Source organism: Pongo abelii, chromosome 19, assembly GCF_028885655.2.
Source record: "Pongo abelii isolate AG06213 chromosome 19, NHGRI_mPonAbe1-v2.0_pri, whole genome shotgun sequence".
Classification (NCBI taxonomy): Eukaryota; Metazoa; Chordata; class Mammalia; order Primates; family Hominidae; genus Pongo; species Pongo abelii.
Window position 1 is genome coordinate 73,815,566 of NC_072004.2, and position 13,156 is coordinate 73,828,721.

Consider the following 13,156-nt stretch of genomic DNA (forward strand, 5'->3'; position numbering starts at 1 on the left):
ATAGTATATCCAAAACTTAAAGGTTCATCTCTTTAACCTAACTGTTCTGCTTCTAGAAATATATCTGAAAGTTAGAAATGATTAAATACATGTCCAAAGGTAATGGAAAAGGATGTTCATCGAAGCATTGTTTATATCAGAGGAAACCTGGAAAAAATTCTAAATGTATTCCAAAAGGGAAGTAGTTTAATAAATTATGGTATATTCATGGCATAGAATGTTGGTGGCGTTAACATGGTGGCGTGTATCTATATTTAATGACATAAGCATGTAACTATAATATTTTATTTGAAAAAGTGAGCCTGCAAAACAGCATGAATGGTATAATCCAATTTTTGTTTAAAAATAGATGGTGAGCATTTCTGCAGTGTGTGTGAGCAAGCTGTGCCCAAGATTGAAAGCATGTAGTCTAAATGTTAGCCAAGATTATTTATAGGTGGTGCTACTAGATGATGTGCATTTTCTTTCATACTTTTATATGTTGTCTTAATCTTTTACGGTGGGTGTGTATTATTTTCATAATTTGTGAAAGCTGTAAGGCTATTTTTATTTTGAAACTTAAGTAATAATAATAGCTAACACTTGTTTTGTTTTGTTTTGTTTTTTGAGATGGAGCCTCGCTCTGTTGCCCAGGCTGGAGTGCAATGGTGCGATCTCGGCTCACTGCAACCTCAGCCTCCTGGGTTCAAGTGATTCTCCTGCCTCAGCCTCCCAAGTAGCTGGGATTACAGGCGCATGCCACCATGACCACCTAATTTTTGTGGTTTTGGTAGAGACGGGGTTTCACTGTCTTAGCCAGGATGGTCTCGCTCTCCTGACCTCATGATCCACCCGCCTCGGCCTCCCAAAGTGCTGGGATTACAGGCATGAGCCACTGTGCCTGGCCCGATAATAGCTCACACTTATAGTGTACTTAACGTCCTAGATACATGCATTGACTCAGTGCATTCTCGCATTGATCCTATGTGGTAGATATTATTTTCACAGATGAGGAGCCTGAGGCACAGAGGGGTTAGGTGATTTGCCTAACATCACAGAGCTAGTGGAGCCAAGATTTGAACCTGGGTAGCCTGGCTCCAGCTTGTATGCTCTATACTACTTGTCAGGGTGGTGGTGATCAAAAAATTAGTTACACATGCCTTTCCTGATTTGGAGAGAGATATCTGTAGAATGCTGTGGAGTCCAGCCACTGTGTGTGATTGCTGCCTGGATTTGTGTGGTTAGTTGTCCTTTCATAACCTATCCTTTGGTTTGGAGCTGGCATAGTAATTTGTAAATCCTGGTACTGTTTGTAACAACAGATGGTTTGTCTGAAAATGGCCCTCTTCAGATTGCTATTCATTGTTTCCTAGCAACCTATGGCTAAACTACATTTTTTTTTAATTAAAAAAAAATTAGTGTTTTCGAAGTAGTGTTATATTATTTTTGAAAAATAGAAGAAAAGAATTTACCCATCATCCTACTACCTCTACTGTTATCGTTTTGCTGTTTTTCTTTTCATGTTTTTTTTTTATGTTTCTTTCTTTTTTCATGTTTCTTTCTTTCATGGTTGCAATTTTAGTAGTCAAGTAAATATGCAGTTTTGTATATTTTTTTGAGTACTTAATTTTCCTATTAGAATAATACATGTTCAATATTTGGTAAAGTCTAAAGAAAATAGACCTCATCTGCAAGCCTACTATCAGAGTTAGCCACTGTTAACATTTTAGGGTTTTTTTCCCCTAGTCATTTCCTTCTAGTAGTTGATATATAAAGACTTTTACTAAAATTATTTTACATTGTTTCGTAACTTGCATTTTGCATTTAATGCGAATGAACATTTTCTTCTGTCATTTAACATTGCAAACATGATTTTTATTTTTATTTTTTATTTTATTTTGAGTCAGGGTCAGTCTCTGTTGTTGCCCAGGCTGTAGTGCAGTGGTGTGATTACGGCTTACTGCAGCCAGCCTCGACCTCCCCAGGGTCAGGTGATCCTCCCATCTGAGCCTCCTGAATACTGGGACTACAGGCGTGAGCCACCACACCAAGCTAATTTTTGTATTTTTTGTAGAGATGGAGTTTCAACATATTGCCCTGGCTGGTCTCGAACTCCTGGGCTCAGGCGATCTACCCACCTTGGCCTCCTAAAGTGCTGGGATTATAGGCGTGAGCCACGACGCCTGGCCTGCAAACATAATTTTTAAAATGACTGCAGAGTCATCATTGGGATGATTGACATAATATATTTACTTCACTTACATTTTTGGTCATAACTGTGGGGATGGTGTTCTGTCATCTTGTTTTATGCTTTCTCTTTTATATTGCGCCACACTATTTTGAAGATGTATGTCTGAGATCTGTATAATATTTCTTCCATTAACCCTGCTTGTATTGCCTCCCTTGAACAAACTTCCCCGAAGTGCTGAGTATGGAAAGGGGAAGATAAGAGCATTGGTAGTCTTGGAAATGGTCCCAAAGGAAGTGAAATCAACCCCATTTCTGATTTTGCTAGTTGCTAATTGTCCCCCTTTTAACATATATCCTGGGTAAAGCTGTTAAGCAGTGTTTAACAGATATGTTGCTTTTATATGCCCAACCCTCTAGGCTCAGGCAAAGCAACGAGCTGGCAGAGCTGGGAGAACAGGCCCAGGGAAGTGTTACAGGCTGTACACAGAACGTGCCTACCGAGATGAAATGCTGACCACCAACGTGCCGGAAATCCAGAGAACCAACTTAGCAAGCACAGTGCTGTCACTCAAGGTAGAAATCACTGTCTTGTTAAAATGGGTTGGTGGAACAGTCCAATCCTGGCCTTCATAAATGAATCTCAGTTTTATGAACCTTGTTAAATACTTTAGTAACCTCATGAAACTAGTCCCTTTGAGTGAAATGCAAATGGCTGTGATAACAGCCTCTCACGGCAGGTCTGGGGCTAAGTTGGCATGTCTGCTGTGAACACACATTTTTTCTTACCATAACAACCAGCAGGATATTAGGTTGTAAAAGGTTCTAGTTAGGAGCATTTTCTAAAAGGAAATTAGAAAAATATAATCAATGCCAAACTGTGGACAAACACACCTAACCTCAACCACTTTAGTGCTCAGATCCAATTCTGTTCTTTTAGAACGAGAGAAAAACCCCCTGTTCAAAAACTTTGCAAGGGAACTGTCAGTACAGATTTCAGACTGGCTCTCAGGGGCTTGGTTTTCATTCTGAATCATTGTTCTTCCTCTCTCAGTCCCCAGTGAGGACTTCATTCTCTTTTGGCAGGAGGAGCTGTATGAGTAATTTCCCAGCTGATGGCGTTTCCCCCGACACTGATGCTACCCTGGAGCCCTGGCACTTTCTGGTGCAGAGTGCTCTGTTGTCATTTATTATTTATTCCCTGTAAAAGAGGCTGAAACAGAACTTTGGAAAGAAAAAAGAAACCTACTCCAGTCTCTGAAGTGCCAACAGAGAGGCATCTGTGGCTCGGACTTCAGCTCCAAACTGTGACTTTGGGCAAGTTTATTTACTTTGCCCTCTGCTCTGTGTTCTCCTCTGAAAAAGGGGCTGTTAATAGTATTTGTTGGAAAGATAAGTGAGATAATGTAGGTAAAGGCACTTGGCACAGTGCTTGGTGATTGCTAACATAATTCCTCATAGTTATTATTCACACAATAAACATTTATTGAACACCTGCTGTGTTTATGGTCACGATCACTTTATGAGAAAAAAATAGAAAGCTTAGGTCCTACCACATCACACTTTATATACACTTGAATCGTGCATCATTCAGTCGTTTCTTTTATTCATCGAATTAGCTAATGTATTGAACACCTGCTACGTACCAGGCATGTAGATTGCACTGTGGTGGTTTTGTGAACATAGTTCTCACCCAGTGTGAACTCTGAAAGCAGGGGCCATATCCTGGCCATCTTTATATCCCTCCCACCTAACATAGTATGAGATCCCTCATAGATATATAGTAGAAATGATGTATGCAATAGACAGGACAAGTTGGTAGACTTTATTATTATTATTATTGTAAAATACATAACAACATTTACTATTGTAAGCTTTTTAAAGTATACAATTCAGTGGCATTAAATACATTCAAGATGTTGTACAACCATCACCAACATCCATTTCTAGAACTTTTTCATTGTCCCAAACAGAAACTCTGTACCCATTAAACAGTGACTCCCCTTTCCCCCTTCCTCTATCTCTTGGTAACTACTCTTCTACTTTCTACCTCTCTGAATTTGTCTATTCTAGATAGCCTCATTTAAGTGGAATCATACAATATTCTTTTGTATCTGACCTGTTTCTCTTAGAATAATGTTTTCAAGATTTATTCATGTTATTTTCAAGGTTTATCCATTTATTTCATTCCTTTCTAAGGGTGAATAGTATTCTGTTGTACGTATATACCACATTTTGTTTATCCATTCATCAGCAGATGGACATTTGGATTGTTTCTACCTTTTGGCTATTATCAATAATGCTGCTGTGAACATTAGTGTGCAGGTATCTGTTTGAGTCTGCTTTCAGTTCTTTTGGATATATACCTAGAAGTGTAATTGCTGGGTCATGTGCTAATTCTGTATTTAGCCTATTAAGGAACCACCAAACTTTTCTACAGTGGCTGCAACATCTTACATTCCCACCAACAATGCATGAGGTTTCTGATGTCTCCCGTCCTCACCGACATTTGTTAGTTTCTGTTTTTTAAAAAACTTAAACCCATCCTAGTGGGTATGAAGTGATATCTCATTGTAGTTTTGATTTGCGTTTCCCTAATTACTACTGATGTTGTGTATCTGTGCATCTTTTTATGTGCTTGTTGGCCATTTGTATATCTTCTTTGAAGAAATGTCTATTCAAGCTCTTTGCCTATTTTTTAAATTGAGTTGTTTGTCCTTTTGTTGTTGAGTTGTACGTATTGTCATTTTGAGAGAGTGTTAGGGTTTTGTTTTTGTTTTTTTTTTTTTTTTTGGAAGATGTTTTATCATGTTGCCCAGGCTGGTCTCAACTCCCGGGCTCAAGCGATTTTCCCTCCTTGGCCTCCCAAACTGCTGGGATTACAGGTGTGAGCCACCATGCCCAACTGAGAGAGTATTTTCAAAAAGTTTCCTGAGAAATTATGTGCTTTCCTTTGGGAGGCCGAGGCAGGCGGATCACTTGAGGTCAGGAGTTCAAGACCAGCCCAGCCAACATGGTAAAACGCTATCTCTACTGAAAATACAAAAATTAGCTGGGCATGATGGCGGGTGCCTATAATCCCAGCTACTTGGGATGCTGAGGCAGGGGAATCACTTGAAGGTAGAAGGTGGAGGTTGCAGTGAGCTGAGATTGGGCCACTGCACTCCAGCCTGGGCGACAGAGTGAGACTCATCTCAAGTATGTGCTTTCTATTATAATAGTCTGAGTTTTATGTGGCCCAGCCCTGGAAGTTACTGCCAGTCTCACTGGTGGCTTCCTAATTGCAATTGAAGAAATGGGAAATAAAGTAACAAGTAGCTTCCCCACATGCTGACACTGGCTAGACTGACCCTCTTGTCACATGCCTTCTTCCTTTATGTTCTAGGCCATGGGTATCAATGATCTGCTGTCCTTTGATTTCATGGATGCCCCACCTATGGAAACTTTGATCACAGCCATGGAGCAGCTGTACACACTGGGGGCCCTGGATGACGAGGGCCTGCTCACTCGCTTGGGCCGCCGGGTAAGGGACAGACTTAACTTCCTGTGCTTTTGGGAAGATTCCCTGGTCAGCCTTTCACATCCTTCAGTCTGTACAAAATCAGGCTGAGGCCGTGGATAAGCTTTGAGTAGAATTCTAAATGTTTGTTTTTAACCTGAATTTCTCCACTATCACTTTAAACTGTTTCTTCTTTATACAAAAAGGTGTTCTGTTCATAGTTAATTTTGCCTGAGGATGTATTACTGAATGTAGCCTTAATTAGAAACGGCATCTGCAAAATTCTCATCTACCCCAACAGTAGTTATATGCTTGGTCACATACATCCCGTTGGAGTTTATTTGGGAAAAGAATAAACAACAGCGTTCTTCTGATAGAGAAAGGCATCCCAAGGCATCATTATGCTTTGGGAAAATCTGTGTTGTTACCCACTCTGACCAAGGTCTTGCTATGGTGAATCCAAATGTGTCTTCCACAGGGAAGCAGTTGTAGTCTTTTTTTCTCCCTCTAGATGGCAGAGTTCCCTCTGGAGCCAATGCTATGCAAAATGCTCATCATGTCTGTGCATCTGGGCTGCAGTGAGGAAATGCTGACCATTGTATCCATGCTGTCTGTGCAGAATGTCTTCTATAGGCCCAAGGTAGGAAGTTCAGATCCAAGTTTAGATGGGGGTGCCATGAAGTTGGGGTAGTTGGCCTGTTGCCATTCCAATGCTTGATGTGGACTTTTTTTTTTTTTTGAGATGGAGTCTCACTCTGTTGCCCAGGCTGGAGTGCAGTGGAATGATCTTGCAATCTCTACCTCCCGGGTTCAAGCAGTTCTCCTGCCTCAGCCTCCAGAGCAGCTGGGATTACAGGCATGTGCCACCATGCCCTGCTAATTTTTGTATTTTTAGTAGAGACAGGGTTGCACCATGTTGGCCAGGCTGGTCTCAAACTCCTGGCCTCAAGTGAACCTCTTGCCTCAGCCTCCCAAAATGCTGGGATTACAGGCCTGAGCCATCATGCCTAGCCTGATGTCGACACTTTTGATAGGGTCTTGTAGGGCTCCCTAGAATTGCTCCATGTTCAGTTAGTAGCTGTTGAGTCGGAAATGTTCCTCTGTCCCACTGCTTGGCAGGATAAACAAGCCCTTGCAGATCAGAAGAAGGCCAAATTCCACCAGACTGAAGGGGACCACCTCACCCTGCTAGCTGTGTACAACTCCTGGAAGAACAACAAGTTCTCCAACCCATGGTGCTATGAGAACTTTATCCAGGCTCGTTCCCTGCGCCGGGCCCAGGACATTCGCAAGCAGATGTTAGGCATAATGGACAGGTAAGCCGGAATCTGATGACTCTGCATGTTTGAGTTGAACCACCTTGAGTATCATGTCTGTTCATCTCTGTGTGTACCTATAAAGCTATAGGCACCTTTTCTCTTGCTCCTCACATAACCCTTTTCCTCCAGCTTTTCCATCTTTGTTATATTCCTTCTCCCCAAGTAAGGGTATGCCTGAGAATTACCTCAGATACCTAAGAGGAAGATTATTTGTTGTTGAAAAAAATGCTGTTTGTTTGCAACCCTCATGAACATTATTACTGTGGAATTGAATACCTGTCTAAACAAAGTGTCCGTCTCTGAGTGCCTCCGTCTGCCTACTGTGTAGAGCTGCCTCTGTAGTACACTTAGGGCTGGAAGGAAGATCCTGGTGACTACTCTGGGCACCCCAAGATGGATGTGTTGGGCACTGTCATTGTGAAAATAGACTTGTGAAAGCCGAGTGGGCTCATATCTTTTGTCCTATCTTGATAGACACAAGCTGGATGTTGTTTCCTGTGGCAAGTCCACAGTCCGAGTGCAGAAGGCCATCTGCAGTGGGTTCTTCCGTAATGCTGCCAAGAAAGACCCGCAGGAGGGTTACCGGACACTGATCGACCAGCAGGTGGTCTATATCCATCCTTCCAGTGCCCTCTTCAACAGACAGCCAGAATGGTAGGTGGACATGTCCCAGGGTCTAGGGGCTTTTCTGGGCAGAGAAAAACCTGTAAATCTCCTGGTATTTTGTGATTGTGTCTTCACTACTCCCAGTATGTCCTAGTATAACACTGCCTGCCTTTCTAGAGCAGCAGAAACCTGAATTAGGCACAATGTATCAAACCCTATGAAAGAATTAAAATCATAGGGGTGAGACCTAGTTGAAAAAAAAAATTGTGGTTTAAAAAAACTACCTATTGGCCAGGCACGGTGGCTCACACCTGTAATCCCAGCACTTTGGGAGGCTGAGGCGGGCAGATCAGCCGAGGTCGGGAGTTCAAGACCAGCCTGACCAACATGGAGAAACCCTGTCTCTACTAAAAATACAAAATTAGCCAGGTGTGGTGGCGCATGCCTGTAATCCCAGCTACTTGGGAGGCTGAGACAGGACAATCGCTTGAACCCAGGAGGTGGAGGTTGCGGTGAGCCGAGATCACCCATTGCACTCCAGCCTGGGCAACAAGAGCAAAACTCCATCTCAAAAAAAAAAAAAAAACAACTACCTAGTGGCCGGGCATGGTGGCTCACGTCTGTAATCCCAGCACTTTGGGAGGCCGAGGCAGGTGGATCACCAGAGGTCAGGAATTCCAGGCCAACCTGACCAACATAGTGAAACCATGTCTCTACTAAAAATACAAAGTTAGCCAGGCGTGGTGGTGGGCACCTGTAATCCCAGCTACTTGGGAGGCTGAGACATGAGAATAGCTTGAACCCGGGAGGCGGAGGTTGCAGTGAGCCGAGATTGTGCCATTGCACTCCAGCCTGGGAGACAGAGTGAGACTCTGTCTCAAAAAAGAAAAAAAAAAAGAAAGAAAAAGAAAAAAACAACTACCTAGTGATGTTTTTTAAAAAAAAAAAAAAAAACTTGTTTTAAAGTAGCATTTTTAAAAAATTGGACTCTATCTAGAACCCTAATATAAAACTGATTTAAAACCACGATGTTATCACAGTAGAAGGGTTAGAAATGTGGCTTCTTGCATGTTTGGCCTTCTCCATCCCTTGTGGCAGTGTGAGGCCCCTCTTCAGAGCCCTAGAATTCTGTGGAAACATTCTAATAAACCACCCTCACATTTTATAGAGCAAGAAACAGATTAAAGAAGGGATGTGATTGGCTCCATGTCACTTAACTAGTTAGAGCCAGAGCCAGGACTAGAACACATTTTCCTGAGACCTTTCTTGTGGTTAGAGGTGTGCGGGTGCTTCAGTATTGGGGTGTGGCTGTCATAAACAGACTGCAGTCTTATAGATGTCAGGCAGGAGAGGTAATAGTATAAAATGTAAGCTCAGCTGAGGCCTACTAGGGACCAGGTCGACTGTAGAGTGGGGCCTATATCCAGAGGCTTGAGTCCTATCTCTGTCCCCCCTCAGGGTGGTGTACCATGAGCTGGTGCTGACCACCAAGGAATACATGCGTGAAGTTACCACCATCGACCCTCGGTGGCTTGTGGAGTTTGCCCCAGCCTTCTTCAAGGTCTCAGACCCAACTAAGCTAAGCAAACAGAAGAAGCAACAGCGTCTTGAACCCTTGTACAACCGCTATGAGGAACCCAACGCCTGGAGAATATCTCGAGCCTTCCGACGGCGCTGAAAGGCAAGATTGTTCATTTGCCTCTCCAGCAGCAGTAGGCGGAGCTTGGACTTATCGATGACAGGCTGGTCCTGAGGATACAGCTGTCCTGTGACTGTCTTAACTGAGCATTTTCTCAACTCGACTCTCATTTCTTCCCTGCTGGTAAAATAGAAACAGGGAGTTAAGCCTGGCTTTGGCAAGAGCCTCCAGCCTCCATCACCCCAAGTCCTTGGGCCCAGTTGGGAGCTCATATCTAACACAGAGACACATTGCATCAACTTCAAGAAAGGGACAATTTGTGCAGCCCCAGGATGGGAAGGTGGAGTGGGCGAGCATCTTGTGCAGGGACATGGTGAGGGCCCTGATGCCCCAGCTAGCAGGAGCTACTGTGCTCATCTAAAGTGTTTGCCCCACTTCCCACCCCCTTCCCAGCCCCTGTACTTTGGCTTGACCTCCTGGAAATATTTATTTTCTTAAGGAAACAAAAATCGTTTTCTGTGACTGTTTTCTTTTAGCCGAAAGATTAGGATATTGGCCTGGGCTCAGGGTGAGGGAGATTTAGTGTCTGTGCTCTGGCACACATGATGAGAATCCCCTGAATCCCCTAAAACCACAGCACAGGGCCTCTTTGCACTCGGAAACGACATACAGCCCAGACTTCCAGCCTTGTCTTTCAGCATCAGCACTAGCCGGGCCGTGCTGGGGGATCGCCCGATGATCAACCATGTCCTCTCCACAGAGCACTTCAGTCTGGAGGCCTGAGTGGCTACAGATGGCACATATTAAATACAGAAGGTTTCCCCTTGCTTCCTCTACCTCCCACCACATTCGCAATGTGCAGCATATCCCATTTCGTTTTGAAACATAGTAAGTAACAACACAGCTTTTATTTTATTTTGTTTTTATTTTTTTCCCCTGAGGTCCTGGATAGACCTTAACAAAGGGATTTTATGGTCAAAACCTCCCTTTCCCCACTCCAAACAGAAAACAAACATAACACCCCTCCTCTCAGCTGGTTTGTGCTGCCAGTATCTGTGCTGCAGGGCTTGTTCTTAGTGGTTTTTTCCTAGCACTTGCTTGGGGAATGGCCACCTCCTTGTGCCCTCCTCACAGCTCCTGAGGAGGGTTTTTTTTTTTCTTCCCATAGAGATGGGTTCCCACTATGCTGCCCAGGCTGCTCTCCAATCCCTGGCCTCAAGCAGTCCACCTGCCTCTGCCTCCCAAAGTGCTGGGATTACAGTCCAGAGCCACTGTCCTCTGCACTGAGGAGGCTCCTTACCTGGCGGAACATCAGGCAGGTCTTGCCAGGCCAGGTTGTGGAACTTGGGGAAAGCTGGTCTGGATGTAGTACTTGTAGAGAAGCTTCTGAGAGATTGGGCACATCCTGTTACGGTGCTGCTTTTCCTGTCCTTATGTTGTTAGTAAGTTCTGAAGTGATGTAAATGCTAGAACTACTGTAGAACTGTATGCCAGACACTAAGAGAGACTATATAACATTCCAGGATATAAAGGAATGTATGTTGTCACTGGGCAGCAAACCACACCCTAAAGACACAATTCAGAAAGAGTCCGAGGGAGAGGAATATAGGCCAGGCAGTCTGCTGACTGCAGATCCCTGCCCCTTCATTAAGCTGAGTGAGTGCCTCCTGATTCTGAGTATGCGCCTTCGTAAGCCCAGGCCAGTAATCAAGGGGCAGGGCATTGTTGTGTGTTAACCTTGAAGGCCTTCTCGGGAGAGACAGTACAGGGACCTCAAATGAAACCAAAGGGGAAACGGGGACTGGGCACCCACCTCCCCAATCTCGTTTTGTTTTGTTTTTGTTTTTGTTAAGACAGGGTCTTGCCATCTTGCCTAGGCTGGCGTCAAACTCCTGGGCTCAAGTGATCTTCCTGCCTCAGCCTCCTGAGTAGCTGGGATTACAGGTGCATGCCACCACACCTGGCTCCCAGTCCTAATTCCAGCCCAAATTTTCCCCATTCAGAAACACTCCTGGATATAGTGGCCTAGCCTGTCCTGACTGAGTGCCCAGCACTGACAATGTTGACACCTGGGAAGGGGGGGTTGGGTTTCAAGCTGAGGTTGAAAAGGGATGTTGAATGGGCCAAGGATGAGACAGCAGGGTTGGTTATCTTTCTGGCTCAGGTGGAGGAAAAAGAAGGATCCCCATTCTGTGGGTGTTCCTTGACCATCTCTACCCTAGAGCTGAGGTCACTTCTCTGCTATGACAACATAGCTGGGTTCTGACCTTTTGACCATCAGGAAAGCAATGTCAGCAGCTGAGCTGAGCCTGCTCTGAGGGAGAAGGGGGGGGTCTTGTCCAGATGCAGAAGGGGAGCTTGCCTGCTGCTCTCACACAATGGAGCCCTTGTTTCTCTTCCTTGAACCAGTATTTCCCAAGATTGAGTGACAGCCCAGGAGAGGATGTGGGTCTCATGCAGAGAGCTGGGATCTTCTTGGCCATTGAAGTATATTGTTCACCCCCACCCAGCGAGAACCAAGTTCAGGAGTTGCCTGCCTCTGCACACATGCTGAGTGTGCTGTTTGTGTATATGGGGGGACCGTCCCTATGGGGCATGTGTGAGCTCCGCAGCTGGGTCAGGCTCCTCGGTCCAGGTTTACTTCATCCCGCCTGGACGTGATTTGGCTTTGACTGTCTCTCCTGCAGCCCAAAGCACTTCCTCCCCGTGGTTTCTGTAGCTGTCTCATTGGAGCAGTGCCTCTCCAAGTTTGAGGATTTGAACAAAGAACTGGGACTGGTGACTTGTTAATGAACAGTTCAGAGGGCAGAGGGCAATCATCTCAGCTTGTGGAGACCTTTCTTTCCCTGGATGCTGCTTCTCAGCTAAATCCCTCTCTCTTTGTGTGTGTACTTGGCCCTCAGGGTTTCCACCCGATTTTTATACCTTCTTCCCACCATGATAGCTTGGCTTTAATGTGGCATTAAATTATATATTTTTAAAACCTGTTTTTAAAATGTTCTGTTTCTTGCACTAAATTGTGTCAGTACATTGATATTTTGTGTTTCTAGGAAGAAGTAATGTTGCCTTTTATTTGTGGGTAGTGGTCGAGGGGCATCCCTTCCTGCAAGGGATGGTCTCAGGTTGGTGCTGGGCCAACCTGAGACATGAATAGAGTTGGGCTGGCCCAACCTCAGCACAGCTGCAGTTTCTATTTAACAGGAGAGCACCGGTTTTTACCTGAGCATGTCTCCTGGGCAGCGGTTTACATAGGAGCTGGCTCTAGAACCACCCATTCTGCCCCTCCCACCTGTTGTCACATCTTGGTCATACTTCCTCCGTAGGTGTCACCATGTTGTCTGCTTTGCCATTTCTACCAACCCCCAAAAAACTCAGCCACAGGACTCTGATCTCTCCCAAATTTGGGCAAGGAGAATCTAGGCGTTTCCCACTCCCCCGAAGATCTAATCACTGGCCAGAATCCAGGGCCTGCTCTAGCCTCTCTCTGTACCATCTGGCCTGGGAGCCTTTCTCCTTTGCCCCATTCTCCAGACAAACACTTGTCCCCAACCCCAGCAAAAGTAGCAACCTAGAGCTGAGGTAGGATGGAGGACATGCAATTGGGGTCTACGTGGGGCAGCAGGGTCATGGGAACAATTGGGATCACAGAAACCAAAGACCAAAACCCTGTCTGAGGAAGTCTCAGGAGGGATAGCCTTGCCACTCAGTAGCCCACCTGACCCGCCCGCAGGGGCAGGGAGACTGCTGCCGGAAGCGGGCCCAAAGTGCACAAGGGGCGCCTGTCCAGGTTATCAAGTACCCCCGTCCATTATTTCTGAATCCTCACACAGTAATGCTGGGAAGGGGGAAGGGCAGGTATCATTAAACCCATTTTTCAGAAGAGAAACGGTCAGGTGAACTGCCTTTTTTCAAATCCACAGGGGGATT

The 13,156-nt window shown here is 44.9% G+C and overlaps 1 protein-coding gene across 7 annotated transcripts in view; it reads left to right on the forward strand.

Annotated features, from left to right (window-relative positions):
* DHX8 (DEAH-box helicase 8) overlaps positions 1–12,216 on the forward strand; it is a 44,045-nt gene extending 31,829 nt beyond the window's left edge. For 4 of the 7 annotated variants that reach the window (XM_009251686.3, XM_009251685.4, NM_001133478.1 and 1 more), the window contains 6 exon segments: positions 2,587–2,742; positions 5,552–5,689; positions 6,177–6,305; positions 6,785–6,981; positions 7,459–7,638; positions 9,049–9,738. In XM_009251686.3, the coding sequence (XP_009249961.1) occupies positions 2,587–2,742; positions 5,552–5,689; positions 6,177–6,305; positions 6,785–6,981; positions 7,459–7,638; positions 9,049–9,268 (1,020 nt within the window). In that variant the 3' untranslated portion in view covers positions 9,269–9,738. 7 annotated transcript variants of the gene reach the window in all.
* Positions 12,217–13,156: the final 940 nt, after the last annotated feature.